This window comes from Rhodofomes roseus (genome assembly GCF_022264815.1).
Source record: "Rhodofomes roseus strain CIRM-BRFM 1785 chromosome Unknown C8Q71scaffold_19, whole genome shotgun sequence".
NCBI classification, from domain to species: domain Eukaryota; kingdom Fungi; phylum Basidiomycota; class Agaricomycetes; order Polyporales; family Fomitopsidaceae; genus Rhodofomes; species Rhodofomes roseus.
Window position 1 is genome coordinate 617,601 of NW_025952975.1, and position 19,299 is coordinate 636,899.

General features: G+C 54.6%; 6 protein-coding genes and 1 non-coding gene across 7 annotated transcripts; 5 read left to right on the top strand and 2 right to left on the bottom strand.

The window, feature by feature from the left end:
• The first annotated feature begins 203 nt into the window (after positions 1-203).
• C8Q71DRAFT_197365 (uncharacterized protein) lies at positions 204-2,670 on the top strand. The gene is made up of 7 exons (XM_047916922.1): positions 204-452; positions 572-883; positions 943-1,135; positions 1,190-1,473; positions 1,528-2,111; positions 2,171-2,397; positions 2,448-2,670. Exons 1-7 carry the CDS (start codon positions 287-289, stop codon positions 2,572-2,574), a joined length of 1,893 nt encoding a protein of 630 aa, XP_047776074.1. The 5' UTR covers positions 204-286; the 3' UTR covers positions 2,575-2,670.
• Positions 2,579-6,375, bottom strand: C8Q71DRAFT_875902 (OPT oligopeptide transporter; the record flags this gene model as incomplete). Its single annotated transcript, XM_047928403.1, has 24 exons — positions 2,579-2,833; positions 2,892-2,946; positions 3,000-3,060; positions 3,119-3,193; positions 3,247-3,287; positions 3,350-3,406; positions 3,463-3,581; positions 3,641-3,675; positions 3,738-3,762; positions 3,818-3,856; positions 3,926-3,952; positions 4,010-4,162; positions 4,223-4,369; positions 4,422-4,509; positions 4,560-4,721; positions 4,781-4,861; positions 4,918-5,201; positions 5,264-5,380; positions 5,434-5,548; positions 5,601-5,620; positions 5,673-5,756; positions 5,808-5,959; positions 6,017-6,102; positions 6,160-6,375. The coding sequence occupies 24 exons, from the start codon at positions 6,373-6,375 to the stop codon at positions 2,790-2,792; spliced, it is 2,283 nt and encodes a 760-aa protein (XP_047776075.1). The 3' UTR covers positions 2,579-2,789.
• Positions 6,376-7,304: 929 nt separating this feature from the next.
• Positions 7,305-7,400, top strand: C8Q71DRAFT_t114. The gene has a single exon. It is a non-coding gene; the product is annotated as a tRNA-Ala (tRNA).
• A 991-nt stretch (positions 7,401-8,391) lies between these two features.
• Positions 8,392-10,413, top strand: C8Q71DRAFT_775002 (uncharacterized protein). Its single transcript, XM_047924570.1, has 2 exons — positions 8,392-8,690; positions 8,746-10,413. The coding sequence occupies exon 2, from the start codon at positions 8,800-8,802 to the stop codon at positions 10,225-10,227; it is 1,428 nt and encodes a 475-aa protein (XP_047776076.1). The 5' UTR covers positions 8,392-8,690; positions 8,746-8,799; the 3' UTR covers positions 10,228-10,413.
• Positions 10,414-10,545: 132 nt separating this feature from the next.
• Positions 10,546-11,677, top strand: C8Q71DRAFT_909750 (uncharacterized protein). The gene is made up of 5 exons (XM_047929061.1): positions 10,546-10,822; positions 10,880-10,994; positions 11,058-11,224; positions 11,293-11,391; positions 11,452-11,677. The coding sequence occupies exons 1-5, from the start codon at positions 10,724-10,726 to the stop codon at positions 11,488-11,490; spliced, it is 519 nt and encodes a 172-aa protein (XP_047776077.1). The 5' UTR covers positions 10,546-10,723; the 3' UTR covers positions 11,491-11,677.
• A 525-nt stretch (positions 11,678-12,202) lies between these two features.
• C8Q71DRAFT_712938 (quinon protein alcohol dehydrogenase-like superfamily) lies at positions 12,203-15,008 on the top strand (the record flags this gene model as incomplete). The annotated part of the gene is made up of 5 exons (XM_047920888.1): positions 12,203-12,315; positions 12,365-12,459; positions 12,511-12,899; positions 12,944-14,841; positions 14,900-15,008. Coding segments are annotated over 5 exons (2,604 nt in total), but the record flags the coding sequence as incomplete, so codon positions are not given.
• C8Q71DRAFT_197485 (OPT oligopeptide transporter) lies at positions 14,898-18,889 on the bottom strand. The gene is made up of 23 exons (XM_047916923.1): positions 18,880-18,889; positions 18,419-18,823; positions 18,267-18,352; positions 18,066-18,217; positions 17,927-18,010; positions 17,855-17,874; positions 17,688-17,802; positions 17,518-17,634; positions 17,098-17,462; positions 16,880-17,041; positions 16,736-16,823; positions 16,535-16,681; positions 16,320-16,472; positions 16,240-16,266; positions 16,149-16,187; positions 16,040-16,099; positions 15,863-15,981; positions 15,748-15,804; positions 15,653-15,693; positions 15,526-15,600; positions 15,415-15,475; positions 15,310-15,364; positions 14,898-15,262 (listed from the first exon to the last, which is right to left on the bottom strand). Exons 2-23 carry the CDS (start codon positions 18,629-18,631, stop codon positions 15,219-15,221), a joined length of 2,280 nt encoding a protein of 759 aa, XP_047776079.1. The 5' UTR covers positions 18,632-18,823; positions 18,880-18,889; the 3' UTR covers positions 14,898-15,218.
• Positions 18,890-19,299: the final 410 nt, after the last annotated feature.

Sequence of the window (19,299 nt, forward strand, 5' to 3'; positions counted from 1 at the left end):
CTCGCCACCGTAGGCCACCGTCCAGTCTCCTGCCGTTCGACACGACACTCCTTCAGTCGGTCCCTTCCTCGTACACTATTGTCCTGCTCTATCGCTTGCGCCTAGGGCTTTACTTCTGACGACTTCACGGCCCTTTGTACCGCGTGCGGTACGCTCAGTGAATACGCAGGAAACCTGACTGGACTATATTGCATGGACACTCGCCTTTGATTTCAATAGTCATACTGGGACCGCTACGTTGCGACTCAGCTCCTGAGCTTCATACCGCAGCGCGTCTGTCCCTACCATGTCGCCGCACAACAAAGGATGGCTCTACCCACCCACTCGTCGCGAAGTCACCCTCGTCCTATTCTCTCTAACCGTCTTCATCTTATCATTCAACTTGCAAGCTTCACTGCAACTCGTAGGCGTGAAACCAGCCAAGCTCAGTGGATCATATCTCTCCGCTATTGGTAAGTGTTATTACACCCGTGCTCCTTCTGGCAGTCGCGTCTCCAGCTGTTTTTGGCCACGCGCACTGTGTATGTCGTACGGTAGCGCTCAACGAGTCTGACTGGCTGCTTATGTGCAGGACTGGGAGCCCAGGACCCTGGCTATGACCGCAACGGTCGGAGGCCGAAAGAATGGCGGGACGCGCTGGAAAACATGATATCCGGCGAGTGGGAGTGGGAAGAGGGCAAGGTGGCAGCGGTGGCGAGCACGACAGCTGCAGGGCCTGTCGGGACTGCGGCTATCTACAACGCTGAGGCAGGCAAGGGTCCTGGCCGTGGTGCCGGTAACGCGCACGGAGGGATAGGCGTATCGAACGGTGTCAGTCCACGCCAGCAGTTGGTGAGATGGGAGAATGAGGTACCAATTGCCAGAGCTGTCACACATGTTCCGGGTGAGTCTACTTTGCGCATATAGCGATACGAAGTGTGGCTCATCACGCTTGGGCGCAAGGCTTCTCGATATTGGACAACGTAATCATGGCAAATGGGACGTTCTACCTCGTCACGGATGACCCGTCTTCATTGCCAGCGCTGGAATACATCGCTTCTTCATCTACTAACAGTGAACGCCCTCCACGCGAGAACGAATGGGAAATCGTGAGCACAGCTGATGCAATCGGCAAGCTCGGTACTTTCGGCGGACGGTGAGTGGACCTCGTAAACCAACAATACGCATATCCCAACATATCTCATGACAGGGTGTTCGGTACCTCATGGCTTGCACTAGACCACGCCGAGTCGCAAGATCCATATACACTCTTCTCGATGTTCCGCACACACAGTACCCTAGCTGCACCCACACTACCTCCCAGCTTCTCCTCGGACTCGTCTTCCCAAAGTCGGAACGGATCATTGGCGAACGTCCCTGCTCCACTCCGGTTGATCTTTCCCAATGTCCCGACATTCTCCAGCCCCCATATCCCACTAGCCCCTGGCGTCGATCCGAAGACACATACAGAGCCCAGAATCAAGTCATATATCGGTGAGTACACCATCCGTTCAGCCGTTTACACCTGACTGATGTCTGGCCGCCCAGGCTTCCATCCGCTTCTGCAGAAAGCCGCCCTCCCGACCCTCGGCATCTGGTATACCGAAGACTGGGAAGACCTCATCTCCATGAACGCCCCCTGGATATTCGACCGCGTCATCATCGCCGACCGTGGCGCAGCCGAGCGCGGGCGAGACTTCTGGGGTCGCGGATGGTCGCCCGCCGCTGACGATCTCGTGAGGCGCGCCGGCGGCGACGACGGCAAGCCCGCGTGGGCGGCGCCCTTCGTCGGGCTCCGCATGAAGGCCGGCTGGTGGGCGCCTGTGCGCAACGCGCTCCTGGGCTACCTGCACCTCCCGGAACTCCAGGAGGCGGCGTCGAGCAAGGTCTCGTTCTGGAGCAAGAAGCCGGCGGCGGGAAAGCCTGTCGTTACGTATGTGTCTATGCAAGACGAGCCGATGGGCGCGGGCCCGAGGCTGAACAACGATGACCATGCTGCCCTTGTTGCTGGCCTACAGAGCTTGCAGAGGGATGGCGTGGTGAGCGAGGTGCATGTCGTCAAGGGCAATGGGAGCGTTGGTGTGCATGGGTGGGAATGGGCAGACAGGATGAGCGCGATTGCTCGGTCGAGTGTACGTGACTACTTGCATCCATGGCTGTGCTGTGATAATTGCTCACATCCTCCTGTTAGATCGTCTTGGGCCCGTACGGCTACCAGCTCGCTGACAGTCTCTTCATGTCGCCTCCGGCGTGGCAAGGTCGTGAGATCGCTTCAGTGTCCTCGACTGCTGCGGGAGAGCCAGAACAGTCTGCTGCGCCGTTGCTGATGGAGTTCTTCCCACCCGGCACGTTCGTACGTGATCAGGAGTTCGCAGTCCGTTCACTAGGGATGAGGTACATCGCCTGGTGGAACGACAGGTACAAAACTGCTCACTCTCCCAACATCTTCGGGCTGACGCAATCTCCAGAAAATTCACGAGCGATGACCTTCCGCCCGTGTTCCAAGCCACCGGCCCGTCCCAAAGGATACCCGTCAGCGCAAATGCAGTAATGCAAGTTATCCGAGACGAGATCGCGCGCCGGACTGTACCGTGATCGTAGGCATCGCTAGTTACACCACTCGCACGACGCAAAGTATCTGTAGAGCTCACTTGATACCATGTGCATCTAATTTATCCGATTGACACTGGCTTCTTGGTTCCATCATAGACGGTTCCGTGGTCGATAAACTATGATATCTACAGTACATGTAGTCTGTAAGTCCGAGTATACCCAGATACACTGCGATGCTTCCGCCTTCGAGGGGTTGTTCAATCGGATGCGGCGAGGCAACGATCGGCAGAAAGGTTGAAGTCTGTAAAGGACGATGGTTAGACTGGGTTCGAAGAGTGGTCCGGTCACAATATCCGCACCATTGCCCCACCACTCCGGGAACGCAACCGCATTGCCCGCTGCCCCGAATATTGCCTAGAGCGTATATGAATAGATGGAAACACGTATGAAGAGGGGTGGATGCTCACGAAGTTCAGAATAAAGATGACGATCTGCGTGCCAGCATCCATGGCTGAGGCGATGAGGTAGCTGTAGTTCGCACCGTCGATACAGTGTGTAACTGACAAGACACTGGAGCGGGACTCACTTGTACTTCACAAACCACCGAGGGTGGCGAGTCCGGACCCACCACTGCGTGAACAGTCCAATCACCATGGAAGTGCTGTTCGAGTACGTCAGCCAGAGTTAAGGTTATGTAATATATGAGGGACACACTTGACGTAGCTAGTGATACCGCCGTACATTTGCCCAGCAATCTGACGGGCATATCAGCAATGACTTACAAACCCTTGAACTTAAAAGGGCATATCGGACGTACCTGGAACATGATACATGTATTGAAGTACTGAAAGCCAGCCTTCGGGTAGATGCAGTGCTACAAGAACCGTCAGAGCCGACTTCGATGGGTGGTTGTTGTATTTCAGCACTCACCGCGATGTAGAAGGGCAAAGGAAGGAATAGGCCTATAGCCAACGAAATCGGTACCATGCGATACAAAGCCGTTCCGCTGAACATCTGCGGACCCAATGCGCCCCAAGCAATGGCGCTCGCTGAAATTGTAGTTGGTGTGAGTAATGATCCAGCGGATAAACGTCTGCAGAAGACGTACTGTTGTATATGATGACGTTAAGACCCGACCAAAGCCTTGTCGCGGCAATTGAAGTCAGCACATGGGCGGTCGACAAAAACGAAACGGGCATAAGTACCGTGTACCGGAGACCGACAAGAGCGCTACGATGGAGTCAGCATGCAGTGTTCGTGGGCTTCAAACTCTGCCAGCCCTCACCATCTCGCTGAGAGTCCATGATGGAGAGCGCGACGACATCTAGAGTGAAATAAGCACATCAGCACAGGTCGCGATGATTTTTGTTCATCACGAATGTAATGAATTCACAGTTCAGGAGTGCCCCTACAACGGTACCTTGTGAAACAACGGTCAGAACGTTCTGCCGAGCCAAGGATAGTTGAACATCCTTACCCGCCATCTGCATGCAGAATGTCACACGCGGCGCCAGTTTGACGTACTGACCGAGCTTGAGGTCGCTCAGGAATGCGAACGCCTGGATCATGGGCTGTCCTCCGTACAATGAGCCGTACATGTTGGCAACAGGATCACCGGGGACGAGGTACGCTGGCGAGCCATTTCAGCATGAGCCGTCATCCCCAGTGTGGAGTGTATCGTACTACACACCTGTGATCATCTCGTAGAACGCAGTCGCGTTGCTGTAGAACCCGACCAATGCGTCCAGGATGCCATATAGGGCGGTGAGAGTGAAGGATATTAGCAGGATGACCGTCAAGGCCCACCACGGAAGGCCGGAGTCGCCGGTATAATTGGCTAAGGATGATCGTCAGTTGCGATGGTCGTGATGAGCATCACAGGCACCTACTGGCTTGGGCGGTTGCATAGGCCCCGATCAATACGGCGACATACCACCAACGGGGTATCTGCTTGTAAGTCTTCATCTTCTCCCAGTGCTGTAGGAAAATCTCAGCGTGTACGTTCTGTCGACAGCAATTTAGCTCACAGGATCATCAATGACATGATCTACGCGATTGCGCGGGTTCAATGACAAGAAGAAGGGTTTGAGGTCCCTCCAATGCCACAGGGCCACATGCGTAAAGAGGGCACCAACGGAGAGATTGGACGTGATGAGGCCGAAGGCGAACGTCCCGGACAGATACGCAGGCTGTACAACATAGTGAGAACTGGGATGATGAGAATGTGACAAGATTCTGTGAGACTAACTCCTAGCTCGGCGTATTTCGTAGCGTCAAACTTTCCGTCGGTCAAAATGGCTGTTTGATCGTAGATGGATCCGTTTGCGGTCTAGCGGAGGCAGTTGCTCAGCCCACCATATGTTAAGAAGATCCAAAGGCACTCACGTATAAAGACTGGCTCATGAACGGGAATGACAGAGAGCTCCACAAGTTGCCATAGTATATTGCGGACATCATGATGTACGCCAGGGAAATCCCGATGTCGATGTTCAGCTGATAGGATAACGGCGCCCAGAAGCAGAGACTCGATATGATATTCCAGTCGAGACATATCGAGAGGATCCCCATGCCCTCGTTACTGCTGGCGCCACCAAAAATGTTTCGGATGACTGAGCTGTGATTGTCGGCGAGGCAGAATATGGATATCCCCGAGAGTACGGGGAAGATCCCTGGAAACACACGAGTGAGTAATGATCCGGTCAAACGTATCCGTTGAGGGGTAGTCACTCACACTCGGGTACAATTGCCCAGCAAAACATCACGGCGAACACAATCCAGAAGACGCGCACGCGCTTCGACGACAATTGCTCATCGTAGTGCAGCGCCTGGAACAAGTTGGCGGTTTGGACTGTCGAATAGTCATTCAGAGCCGTTAACCGTTCCAAAGACTGCAAGACATACTGGATGCAGGCCAGAAGCATTTCGTGGGCCTGACGAGAACGTCCTGGAGCAGGCCTGCGAACCCATATCCTACGAGCTGGGAGGCAAGCAGGGTGAAGATTGCGACGCCAGCATCCTAGCGCATTGTCACGTTCATGTCACCTACTGTAAGCCGGAAAGCTACATACCATTGTATGGTTGTAAAACACTGCAAGAAGACTTGTCAGCAAATCACATCGAAGAAATCTCGAGTTACTCACACTCTTGAACAGCTATGACCTGAATAGCAGTAGCCGATGTTGAGGCAGTTGAGGCCATGATAACGATAGCTGCATGCTCCTTGACTGCCAGGGAGTCGGTATTAGATGAGCACCGGATGACTATGAAGCACTCACTGTTGAATGGACCAGAGTTGATCCATCTGAAAATGCCCTTTGACGGCAGCACAGCGTGCATGGCATTTCCCAACGCAAACGAGAGAATAAGCAGTAGCAAGGCGGATACGGTGAGGTTCTGGGGTTTGAAATAATAAATTTGCGCGAGCACACTGCCACAGGAACATGTAGTGAGCACATGGAGGTGGCAACAGAACGTTATCACATACGCTCCGAATGCTGAAAATCCGAGGCCGAGGAATATAGACCGGAAAGTGACTGCCGGTAGCTCGGGATAGTCCACAGTGGTCAGGACCTGCGGCGTGCCAGTTCTGTGAGGTATGGTAGGCATGACGGGCTACCGATGTCATACCTTTAAGGCCACCTCGTATGGCTCTTGCACTCGAGGTTCTTCAGTCCAAGCGGCTTCTTCCGAGACAATTCCCGTGCCCGTCAGGAGGTAGTCATCCGAGTCGTCGACCGCTAGCCAGCTGGTCTCTGATGTTGACGGTATTGCATTCAGGGTTACGCCGGTCGTTAGCAGTCTCTCGGCAGTCTTGTCAATGTCCGCCTTTGCAGAACCAGACATAGTGCAAACACCGGCAGCAAGAATTCAAAAAGCTCAAGGGGGTATGTGAAAAATGAAGAGAGAACAACGCAAGAGAAGAATGCGGAATGAGGATCCAGCCTCTTTGTCCCCTGTATATATACCAGCACCACGAAAAGCGCGATAAGCGACGCAGTCTCAGTGCGGATGTCACACTACTGCATTCCGCAGAACAAGAACCTCTCATCACGCCAGATGACAGTCTTCATCTCGTCAACGCCTGCACGAGGACAGCCACATTGCCACGTAGACTCTTTAACGACAGAGGCGATCAGTCTCTTTCAAACGACACTGTAATGCCGTTTGGAGACGGATCACTGTGCTATCAGCCTCATGCGAAGCATGCCACGGAAGACGCGTAAGGAGCATAGTCCTGTGCAGGCGCCGGCTAACCTCGCCCGTAGGGTTATCGCGCAGGAATCCAAGCACTAAGCTGAGGTACTTACATGGAATGCCGTGCACTGAAAGCCTGAGTAGCTTTGTTGCATCAGTGGAGGAGCCTTGAGTTGCCTCAGTTCATTGACGCAGACTATGGCAGCGAACGTACCGAGTTAGTAGTATAGTACGCCGCGGGCTGAATGTACATACAGCAGTCTCTTGCTCTCGGGAGCGAGGCATTATACCTGATTTTGCGTTAGCATGATCAGTAGTACGAGGCGACAGATATTCACGTCACCATTCGGGGATAACGAGTGTATGACTGACTGCTGTATAGTGTCAGTTGTTCCTCACGATATCTTGATTCTTGAATAGTCCATGATGCCACTGTATCTCCGTCAGGTATAAATAACTACAAATGATCTCTGAAATACCTGCGGGCAGCGTTGTGAACAACTTCCTTCGCCAATGAGAGATCTAAAAGTAGTCACTCGCCAGTTCAATTTGACAATGCTTGTCAACTTAGGGGGGCTGTGCGTCTGGCGTAGTTGCTTATCGCACTCGCTTAGCATACCAGAATTGAAATGGAGAGCTTGCGAGAGGGTCCGGTTCAATCCTGGAGACGTCCATTGCGCTCAGAGACGGCGGGTACCATAGCGTACATTGATGGCGTGGCGGATCCGGACGAGCGCGTCGGGCGCCACAAGACGGTGGCTGAGCGCTTCAGGCCGAATATGGTAATTCGACCGGTACCGCCGCATCGCAAACGCATCGCCTCCTTTGGATGCGCCGCAGCTACGTACACACACTGCGCAGCCCACACTCACACTCGCGGCGTTATTGATTACATTGAAGTGTCATCTGCGCCATAGAGAGCACCCAGCCACTGACTGCTTTGAGCCTACTGCCGCAGCAGTGGCAGTCGCCTTGGCGGCCGCAGTACTAAGGCTTAACCTGGACCAAACTACCAAGTACGTGCCCACTCGATGATGCGACCCGCTACTGACTATGTGAAAGGCTGGCCACTCGTTGACTGTTGATCGCTACTATCCATCTGGGACGTACGTCGTGGAGACTCCACTCCACAGAAGTCCAACCGAGCGACCCCTTGTTCAAGAACTTCATCGACGAGGCAAACTGAATCATTGTGCTACGCATCATCGTTCACAGCATCAAATTATCGACATCTAGTGAGACCCGCCACCATGCTGCGCATAGAACACTGGGACGGGATCTCGACCCGCGTGCGAAGCCATGATGTCCTATAATCCGTGCGTATGCAGCATTCTGTCTTCTCTCGTTGCTCAATGTTGTATTGTATACAGCCCATCGTCATGCCTGAGAGCCTTCAGCCATGTTACGATGGTCGTCTGCGCCGTCAGCAGCACGACGGCGGCATTCGCAGCTCTCAGTACCATGCCCCAACCTCATCGCCTTGCCAACTGGTACACGACGCTATCATTTCTCTGTAGTCACGGGGTCATGCTACGGGTCACTGCATAGCTCCACACGTAAGTCGACCTCGTACCGCGAGTGCAGACCTGCGTATCGATCCTTGTGGGGGGAACTCTACACGACTTGTACGCGGCCGCAACTGACTGCTTACGCATTCGTTCTAAGCCAGGGTGCCCACTGACCAAGCACCCGCACGGCCGCCTACAGAGTCATCGCTCGCTTACAGGCACAAACCCAAGACCCATGAACATCTCGTGTGTCGAGTCAGACGGCCGCATACATGTAATGGGCCATGCGCACTGCAATCCGTACAGCCGAACAATTTTGCGAACAGCGCTCGTCGCTTCAATCGCTCATGGCGCTCCTTGCTCCGCCGGGGGCTGCCGGTATGTATATAAAAGCCTGACTGTTGATTCTGCGTTCAGCTGACGAACAGTAAATGTTCCCTGTTCTTGATCTCGAGCGTGAGTAGGGTGATTCATTGTACGCGTTTGGCTGGGTACTCATTTTTGACAGAAGAAAGGACGAAGGTGTACACCTCAACCAATATACGATCACAACGAGACCAACCCCATGCCTGAAACCATCCATTCACCCTGTGGGCTCGCCTTCGAGACCTGGGACGACATCATCGCCCTGCTCTCCTCCACCAAGGATCTTGCGACCCTCGCCGCCTGCGCGCTCACCTGCCACGCATTCCTCCCAGCCGCGCGCGCGCACCTCTTCCGTGTCGCCCGCCTTGACTCGCCCGCGCGCCTCGCCGCGCTCGAGACGCTCCTCGGGGCATCCCCTGCGCTCGCCCGGAGCATCCGCACGCTCGACGTGCGCGGGAATCCGTCGTGTTGCGGCGGAAGCGAGTGTGGGGCCGAGGACGACGGTCAGCTGAAGCACTGCGTCAAGGAGGGCTGGTTGAGGTTGGCGAGCCGCCTGAAGCGCCTTGAGAGCGTGCGCCTGCAAGGGTTCGCGCTGAAGCCGCTGGTGGAGGTGCGGCAGGCGGGCATTACGAACGTGTGGCTGAAGGACATGCGAGGTGGCGGGGATGACCTGAGGGCGTTCGTGCTTGGGTGCCCGCAGTTGACTTCGCTGTATATCGACGACACGGGCGATGTCGAGCAGGACCCAGCATCAGTAGCGCGTATGCACCTGCCCTACGATTCGCCTCCGTTCCGCAACCTCGATACCCTCGTATGGCACGTCCCCTCTCTCCCGCTGCTCATGCAATCTCGCCAGGCCGTCGACGCTCCTACGACGCTACCCCTCCTCGTCGCACACGCCCTCGAGTCCGGATGTACGATTCCCCTCCTCCGGCTCGCCGTCGGCCACAACCTACGGCTCAGCAACGCTACGCGGAGCGTAGCCAAGCAGCTCGTCGCGTCCGCAGGCGACACGCTCGAGAGCCTCGTCCTTCGGCTGGAGGACCTCGGCGAAGGTTGGCCGCCCGAGTACATCCGCAACGCGCTCCTCCCCGAGCTCTCCGAAAACCACCGTCTGAAATCTTTGCATATATTGGCGGTGGGCTCGGCATGGTTTGAGATTCATAACGGGCTGTCAGCGATCACGTACGTTCTCTCGACGATCCCTGCAGAGCAGGACGCGCTGGAAGACGTGGTGATCCACCTGACGCCTTACGTTCCCCGGTCGCAACAAGACTGGAGTGTCGCAGCGTGGGTGCAGCTCGTGGACGAGATAGCCGCGCTGATGCATGCACACCCCCGTATGAAGTGTACGCTCTGCCTCGACTTCTCGTCTAATTATGGAGAGAGACCCAGGCCTGTGGACCAGCGTGGCATCGCTGAGTACGTTGGTAAGCTTGTGGATGCCATTCCACACCGGAGGTCAGAGGAAGAGAGCGTGAAGTTGCCCCCGAGGATCAGCCTGATTTGGCAGACGCACTTCAGAGATTGGGAATGCGAGGGGGACACCTACCCGGAACGTAACTATGTAGGAGAGGCAATGGGGGCGCCAGAGTGGTACTACCGACTGCGCTATGGCGCGCCATAAATTGACCGAGCTGTGCGCGGCATGCACATTCTACATGCAGGATTAGTCCGCTTGTAAGTTACCTGACTCGGAGGTCCTTCAGCCACTGGTAGGAGTACGAGATAGGCCACTAATAAACGTACATAATGAACCGTGTCCCGTAAATGATGTACCGTTTACATAAAACGGACGAATGATTTTGCTTCCATCGGTCAAGTGTACATCTTCAAGTTGTCTTCCCCGCGTATGTGTCGCGCCACCACTGCACCAGCGCGACTTGATCACGTGACCGCGTATACTCAGAGCAACGCATGATGTCACGGCTCCGTCCTCTGCTCTTGCTCCCCAGGTGGCGCATGAGTTATGCGAGTTACGCCCGAAATGACGCTCTCCGCACCAACGACGTCCGCTATAAGCCCTCCTTTTACGCCCTCTTTCGCCACAATCTACTTTCCACGACCTCTCAGGAGTCATCCGACTACTCATACTTGATTTTACACTGTAACGGTCGACAACGATGAGCTCTGGAAGCCACGCACACACACGCGCCAATGAGCCCACACAGAAGCCCCCTTCTCCAATGCTGAGGGCCTCGCGCGGTACGGGAAGCCCGAAAGTGCGTTCCGAACTCGAAAGGCAACGCGCATACGACTGACCTGCACTCTGCTGACAGGCACTCTGGGGCGGCATTGCAGCCGTCACTGCAGGCCTCGCAGGCTTCTGGTACTACCAGAAGTCCATACAGGTTAGCAAAGAAGAGGACGTACGGCCAGGCGCAATCCCTACATGTACGTCCCTCACCGCGTTATTGCGTCCCAGATTCAGTTGATTGACCAACACGGGTGTCACAGGGGAATACCGTCTGCAACAGCAACAGGACCCGGTAACACACCCGAATGATCCCCTCGCGCAGCGCGTGTCCGGCGCGGAGCATGTATCCCGACCGAAAGACGTGCCCTTGCCTGGTTCAGACTCTAGTCAGGGCAAAGGAGGAAGCGCGGTGTTGACGGCGGCGCATGTGAGTAGTCCCTGATACTATCTGAAAGTGCACGGCATAGTACTCGATTCTGACTTGCGATGATGCAGGGGAAGGGTTCGGAGCAATCGCAAGGCTCGTCGGGCCACGTCGACCAGCCGCCGCAAATGGGTAGGACCAACGACCAGGGCGACGCCGCATACTCGAAGGTCAGTTCAATTTCTCTTGGTTCAATGCGATGCCCCGGTCCTGATTTTTGCGCTCAACAGAACTCAGAGTACACCGATAGCAATAACAAAACGAAGTAAAGCGTCGCCGAACGGTCATTTGTGGCCTCCGTGCGTATAACTTCCATCGCACGGTGGCTCGATGGTTTTTGGCCCCTGCAAGGTGTAAGAGTACAATACACAGCACTGTAATGGACCTTCATGAAGCAATGTAAAGTAGTGTATTAATCATGATGTGCGTACTGTAATAGCAACGCACCGTAACAGTACTGTACCCGATGCTGCAGACACCGCGGCAGTACTTGAGACTCGGAACCGCCTGCCCGAGGAAGCTTGCTCAATTTTTAATGCTACATTGCGCAGCAACTTAAGTATAGTACGAAGAGTACAAGGAGACCGTAACTGAGTCCGGCTCTTGCAGAAGGCTGAGAGCGTGACGTGAACGACTCGCAGCTCGACAACACGTGCACGTGACCGCGACGACAGCCGCACTGGCCGAAAAAGGCAATAACATAAGTTACAGGATTTTCTTCCTGAGATGGTTAGGCGCCCATTACTTGCGCCGACTGTGTTTTGACTGCTCAGGCTGCTCAGTCACCAGTTGCATCGACCTTCTCTCTGTCTAGTCCGAGCATCCGAACTATTTTTCCAAAGCGCAAGGTCCACATTACGCATCATCGTCGTTGCAGGTCGGACAACCCGTCGGTCTTCTAGCCTGGGCTAATGAAGTCAAACTTCCAGGTATGTATATTGCTCGCTTTCAGTGCATAGAGTTGCCTTGACGGTTGATTAGTTCTCAAATCTATGCGGCACTGTATATAGGCAGGGAAACATCATCTTCACACCAGATGGAAACTCCGTTCTCAGTCCGGTCGGGAACCGTGTATCGGTGTTTGACCTTGTCAAGTGAGTCGCTCCAATGACTGCGTGCACATTCCATTCCGACCTATGCCAGCAACAAGTCGCGCACTTTTCCCTTCGAGAACCGCAAGAACATAGCTGCAATCGCGCTCAGCCCGGATAGCAATGTCCTGGTGAGTGTGGACGAAGGTACGTAACCCTGTAGTGGGTCGCAGCAAGACCGTCATACATTCCTTACAGATGGCCGAGCGCTCCTCGTCAACTTCCGACGAGGTGTTGTCATGCACCATTTCAACTTCCACAAGCCCGTGAAGGCCATCAAGTTCTCGCCCGACGGCAAGTACATTGCAGTAACGCACGACTCGCACGTCCAAGTCTGGCGTACTCCGAACCATCTGATCCGGGAATTTGCACCGTTCGATCTGCATCGGACATACACCGGACACCACGATGAGGTAGTCAGCATAGAGTGGTCTCCGGACTCGAAGTGCTTCATCACTACCTCGCGGGACATGACTGCACGGTTGTTCACGTTGAACCCTGTGGATGGGTTTCGACCGAAGACGTTCGCAGGGCATCGGGACATCGTGATCAATGCATACTTCTCTGGAGACTCCAAGACGGCAAGTGTCCTGTTTCCGCCCGTCTTTCTCATCGCTCAATTGTCTTTCAGATTTACACCGTCAGTCGGGACGGTGCCGTCTTCACCTGGAGAGCAAAGCCCTCCGAAGCAGGGTCAGATAGCGACGACTCCGAACCAGTCGCCTCCACCTCTGCCATAGCAGATTCGATCGCACACACCCGATGGGGTGTGCACAAGCGCAATTACTTCCACCAGCCAGGCACGCGCGTCGTCTGCAGTACCTTCCATCGTCCCTCGGGCCTCCTGATCATCGGCTTCTCTACTGGCGTATTCGGGTTATGGGAGATGCCCTCGTTCTCCAACCTCCACACACTGAGCATCTCGCAAGAGAAGATCTCGTCGGTCGCGGTCAACGCGTCCGGCGAGTGGCTAGCGTTCGGCGCCGCGAGGCTCGGACAGTTGCTCGTGTGGGAGTGGCAGAGCCAGAGCTATGTTCTGAAGCAACAAGGCCACTTCTCGACGATGAACACGGTCGCGTACGCACCGGACGGCGTCAACCTCGCGACCGGAGGCGAGGACGGCAAGGTCAAGGTGTGGAACAGCACGTCGGGCTTCTGCTTCGTGACCTTCTCCGAGCACTCAGCGCCCATATCCTCTGTCGAGTTCGCGAAACAGGGCCAGGTGTTGTTCTCTGCGTCGCTGGATGGGACTGTGCGTGCCGCAGACCTGATACGGTATCGCGTCTTTAGAACGTTCACATCACCAACACCAGCCCAATTTGCATCCCTCGCTGTTGACCCTAGTGGAGAGGCAGTCGCTGCCGGGTCGCAAGACAACTTCGAGATCTGTTTGTGGAGCGTCCAGACGGGCAAACTGCTCGACGTCCTCGCAGGCCACACCGCACCCGTATGCGCCCTCGCCTTCTCTCCCACTGGAAACCTGCTCGCAAGTGGATCGTGGGACCGCACTGTGCGCCTGTGGAACGTCTTCGGGCGCAGCCGCGCAGTCGAGCCTTTCCAACTCTCGTCCGACGTCCTTTCTGTCGCCTTCCGCCCGGACGGAAACGAACTCGCTGTGACGACGCTCGACGGGCAGCTCGTGTTCTTCGACGTCACCGAGGGTCGTCAAACCAGCATCATCGACACAAGACGGGACGCCGCGCCCGGCCGGAAACTAGGCGACCTAACGGCTGCGCCCGGGGGCGGCTCGCACTCGAGTATATGCTACACTGCCGACGGGCGATGCGTACTTGCCGGCGGGCGGAGTCCCTACGTCGCGCTGTACGACGTGCGCGCGGGGGTGCTGCTCAAGCGCTTCAAGACCTCGGAGAATCTAAAGCTCGACGGGACGCAGGACATGCTCGACAGCAGGAGAGTCACCGAGGCAGGGAACATCGACCTGATAGATACGCGCGGGGACGACAGCGACGTGGAGGAGCGCCGTCAGCGGGACGACGAGCTGCCTGGCGCGAAGCGCGCGGACCTCGCGCGGCGGCGGGTGCGCGAGGAGGTGCGCACGACATGCGTGCGGTTCGCACCCACTGGGCGCGCGTGGGCGGCGTCGACGACAGAGGGCCTCCTCATCTACTCGCTCGACGAGACCGCCGCGTTTGACCCGGTAGACCTGGCGATCGACGTCACGCCGCAGAGCGTGCTGGAGCTCCTGGCGAAGCGGTCGTGGCTGCCTGCCCTGATCACGGCGTTCAGGCTGAACGAGCGCGCGCTGGTGCATAGGGTGTTCTCGGCGGTACCGAGGGACGATATCAGGCTGGTGGTGAGGGGCGTCCCGCAGGTGTACGTCGGCGCGCTGGTGCGGTGCGTCGCGGAGGCGCTTGAGGGCAGCCCAAGGGTCGAATTCGTGATGGTCTGGGTGAAGGCGGTTTTGAGCACGCATGGGCGGTATTTGCGCGACCGTGCGGGCGAGAACGCTAGTGTGCTGCGGGCGCTGCAGAAGGCACTGGGAGAGTTCGAGAATCTGATAGTGAAAATGTGAGTGCGGTATGCGCTTTGTGTAAGAGGATGGTTCGTGCTGACGAGTGGCGCCTAGGTGCGAGGAGAATAATGCTACACTGGCATTCCTCGTGGATCAGATGAAACTCAAGCAGACCATTGCCGACCACGATAGCGCCGATGTCGTCATGATGCAAGAGGCATAGAACGTCTATCGGAGCATCTGCGTGTATTCAAAAGTATTTTGCTGTAGACTATTGTAATGCTTATGATCTTGAAGGGTGATGGTGCTTCTGTTCCTTTCCGGTCTAAATTCATTGAGCCTACACCCCTATATTCTACAGTTCATGCACGAAATCGTGATCCAACAAAACGACGCAGCATGCTGCGACATCATCCGACGAACCAACGGAACGCTATTGAAGGGGAAGCACACAGCGATCCGTGGATAGGTTGTAGTCTATGCATGTGTCAGCAGTGGATTTCCAATAACATCAGCGCACATACCGTTGCCCCACCACTGAGGGAACGGATGCGATTGTCCCGAGGCACCGAAAATAGCCTAGTAAGATGGATCAATACCATTTTCAGCAGATGATCCATCTGACGCACAAAATTGAGGATGAACATGATAACCTGCGTCCCTCCATCCAGTCCTGCAGCGACGATATAACTACGAAAGAGGTCAGTGCAGGGCAGTCAGTTCCACTCTGACGGACGTACTTGTATTTTGTGAACCAGCGCGGGTACCTCGTGCGGACCCACCACTGCACGAAGATACCTATTGCCATGGTTGTACTGCATACGTGAGTCAGAGCAGCTGGATTGAGTAGGTCGACGTATAATTCACTTGACTTGTGTGTTGATGCCGACCGCGAGCCAACAAGAGTACTATAGGTGGCAGTTCAGATCAAGTGAAGCACGGTCGTGTGGCACATCACATACCAGCATAATGATTGGCGTACTGAAGTTGTTGAAACCGATCTTTGGCCAGAGGCGGTGCTGGTAGGCATGTTTATCAGAAAGCAAATTGGGCCTGTATCAAAGAATAATGGCTTACAGCAACGAAGAATGGCAATGGCAGGAAGAGTCCGATGACCAGCGACAAGGGTACGATATGGTACGTTGAACCAGGGCTGAACATGTGCGGCGCGAGGGCTCCCCAAGCTATTGCATTGGCTGATATAGCACCGGCCTTTTAGCGACAGCAGAGGTCGTTTCATATGGACACACATACAATTATAGGATTGCGCGTTCTGTCCTGACCACAACCTGGTGCCGGAGATCGACAATAGGGCTATGTGGTCGTAGTGAGCGTCAGCCTATCAATTTACGCTCATACTCACCAGGCCTTTGGTTCTCGATGATGGACAACATCATGACGTCTATTCGGTGTCGGCGAAAGCTTTCAGAACACGAGTGAACATGAATCCTTACAATTTAGCAAAGCTCCGACGACAGTACCTGTATCACATTTCAGCGACAATACGGTATGCAAATGATTGACGTGCACTGACCGGTGATCTGCATGCAGAACGTCACTCTCGGGGCGAGCTTGACGTACTGTCCCAGCTTCAGATCTTGCAGAAAGCCAATCCCCTGGCTGATCGGTTGTCCACCATACAAGGCGCCGTACATGTTCGCAACAGGGTTTCCGGGAACCATATAAGCTGCCGATTATACGAATTTCAGTTAACACGCTCATGCATTGACATATTGACGGACTTCTAACCTGTGATCATTTCGAAGAATCCAGCGGCATTGCTCGAGAAGCCGATTGTTGCTGCGAGCGTGGCATACAGCGCACATAGACAGAAGCCGATGATGAGCAAAACCGTCAGTGCCCACCAGGGAAGGCCGGAATTGCCAGTGTAGTTCGCTATCGGGTTGTCTAGAACACGTATTATGACTTGCTAGTGAAGACGAGACTCACTCGCTTGGGCACAGGAATATGCCCCTGCCAGCACGACGACATACCACCACCGGGGAATCTGTTTGTACGCCTTCATTTTCTCGTAATGCTGTTGTTTACGGGGTATTCAGACATGACTTAGATCACATAAACCAAGAAACCTACTGCGTCGTAAACTAAGAAGACACTCTTGTTCCATGGATTCAATGACTGGAAGAAAGGTTTGAGATCTTGCCAATGCCATATTACGACGTGAGTCACGAGCGCGCCCAGTGAGAGGTTGGCAGTAACCAATCCAAGCGCATTCGTTGCGGAGAAGTACGCCGGCTGCAAAGCAAAGCTTAACTCAAATCACCACAACAGACAGTATGATTTGCACGCACTCCAAGCTTACCGAACTTCTCTTGGTCAAATCTGCCATTGGTAAGTAGGGCAGTTTGATTGTACTCGCTTCCATCCTCAGCGAAGATCGCCTGGCTCATGAATGGGAAGTTCTTGGCTTTCCAGATGTCCCCGTAATACACAGCACTCATCAGGATGTAAGTGAAGCATATCCCGATGTAAGAGTTTATCTGGAACCAGAGTGGCTGCCACATGCAGTTGCTCCCGATGTAGTTCCAATCGAAGCAGACTGCAAGTAGACCCATGCCCTCGTTGTTACTGGCGCCTCCGAAGATGTTACGAATTGTCGCGCTGTGGTTGTCCGCCAGACAAAAGACGGACACGCCAGTGAGGATGGGGAATAGCCCTAGAGGGGAATGAGTCGTCAAGAGTCGTAGCTGGTTATGCTGAAGAACACTCACACTCAGGGATGATCTCCCAGCAGAACACAATGACGAATGTTGTCCAGAACAACCGAACACGTCTCGAAGTCATCTGCCTGTCGTAATGCAGAGCTTGGAATAGATTCGCGGTGTAAACTACAGAGCAATCGGTGACTTGCATGATAGTGTCATTCAACCGTAGTACGCACTGTCTGCAGGCCAGAAGCACTTTGTCGGCTTGACCAGGATATCGGACAGCAGGCCAGCGTAGCCATAACCTATGAGCTGCGACGAAATTAGCGTGAAGATCGCGATGCCTGCATTCTTGATTCGTATTCAGTACTCTGTTCATTACCACGACCACATGATCGCTCACCATGTTGTTGTCATAGAACACTGCTCATGAATTCTATGAGTAGAGGCTCATGGAAACGGCACGATAACGTACACGCCTGCACTGAGATGACCTGGATCGCCGTTGCCGAAGTGGAGGCGGTTGAGGTCATGATGACGATAGCGACATGTTCCTTGACTATCGAGTGGACCGCATCACAAGCATGTTCGAATGAGATCCATACGCTGCTTACTATTGAAGGGGCCCGGATTGAGGAACCTGAAAAACCCCCTGGATGGCAGTGCCATGTGCATTGCATTGCCGAACCAGTACGAGAGGACTAGAAGAAGCAGGATAGAGACTGACAGCGTCTGCGGCTTGAAGTAGTAGATCTGTGCGAGCACACTGACAAAAACGTTGTCAACGACACGACATGGATGTCACAAATGCTTACGCTCCGAAGGCCGAGAACCCAAGACCAAGGAAGATGGTGCGAAAGGTCACAGCTTGCAGCTCGGGGTAATCTTTCGTCGAAAGCACCTATAAACGGAAAGAGACGATGTCAATATCGACAGCGAAAGCACCGCGTACTGCGCCGACGTTCACCTTGGTGGCGACCTGCCAGGCCTCTTCTACCCGGTATGCATCATCGTCGGCTTCGTCATTCGCGAGCTTCTCTTGTAGATCCTCGACTTCGGCAAGCTTGTGGGCGTCGGTTTCGTAGACGTCAGCCGTAGCTAGATCCTTATCATCTTTCTCTACAGAGCCCGTGGATTCGCGCTTCTCGTTGTTGTACTCTGGCAGGACAGCTGCGGACATGATGTGGAGGGAGAGGAGATCCTGCACGCGAGCGGGGGACCTGGGGCTAAGCAGCACTCTCCGAGACACTTATCTTGTCCCGCCCGTCTTCTCGCGGGGTACCCACCGTCGCAACGGGGCCTTTGCGTCGAATTTGCTACGTGATATGTTGTTATCCCGGCCCGTATCTAGTATCCGAGGGCCAGACACATTCTGCGCCATGCTGTAAGGCGATGATAGCAAACTTGGGAACGTATGGTCGGTCTTACTAATCAAATCCTGTGAGTCCCAGCCATGATAGAGAGGAAGCCTTCGCCTGAGAAACACGGCAGCTCGTTGCGATATGTGCCTTCGACGTCGGTGGCTTGTGCTATCGGACAGGTGAGGTAAGACCAGGTGGTAACACAGAGCCTTGATCACTCACATTCGCTCTTCGTCGCAAGGTACGGAGTATTCGCTCTCATACGGCTTTCTAATTATACGCTAAAAGACGCTGTCTAGGTGAGTCGCTAAAAGACGCTGTCTAGGTGAGTCGCTAAAAGACGCTGTCTAGGTGAGTATCTCAATGACATCGGTATCAGTGCAAGCACTATCCGAAGGACGTGGCGTCGCTCACTTCGGTCTAGTGCCTTAGCGTATGCTACATGTTGATAATGACTAGTTCTGAGGAACATCGCAAGGACTTCTGT

Coding starts and splice junctions, on each gene's coding strand:
- C8Q71DRAFT_197365 (XM_047916922.1), top strand. CDS start 287: ATGTCGCCGCACAACAAAGGATGGCTCTACCCACCCACTCGTCGCGAA. Junction 453..571: donor ATCATATCTCTCCGCTATTG/GTAAGTGTTATT, acceptor GCTTATGTGCAG/GACTGGGAGCCCAGGACCCT. Junction 1,474..1,527: donor CAGAATCAAGTCATATATCG/GTGAGTACACCA, acceptor CTGGCCGCCCAG/GCTTCCATCCGCTTCTGCAG.
- C8Q71DRAFT_775002 (XM_047924570.1), top strand. CDS start 8,800: ATGCCTGAAACCATCCATTCACCCTGTGGGCTCGCCTTCGAGACCTGG.
- C8Q71DRAFT_909750 (XM_047929061.1), top strand. CDS start 10,724: ATGAGCTCTGGAAGCCACGCACACACACGCGCCAATGAGCCCACACAG. Junction 10,823..10,879: donor GCGGTACGGGAAGCCCGAAA/GTGCGTTCCGAA, acceptor CTCTGCTGACAG/GCACTCTGGGGCGGCATTGC. Junction 11,392..11,451: donor GCGACGCCGCATACTCGAAG/GTCAGTTCAATT, acceptor TGCGCTCAACAG/AACTCAGAGTACACCGATAG.
- C8Q71DRAFT_197485 (XM_047916923.1), bottom strand. CDS start 18,631: ATGTCCGCAGCTGTCCTGCCAGAGTACAACAACGAGAAGCGCGAATCC. Junction 16,682..16,735: donor ATATTCCTGTGCCCAAGCGA/GTGAGTCTCGTC, acceptor ACAACCCGATAG/CGAACTACACTGGCAATTCC. Junction 15,601..15,652: donor GGCATCAACACACAAGTCAA/GTGAATTATACG, acceptor TCACGTATGCAG/TACAACCATGGCAATAGGTA.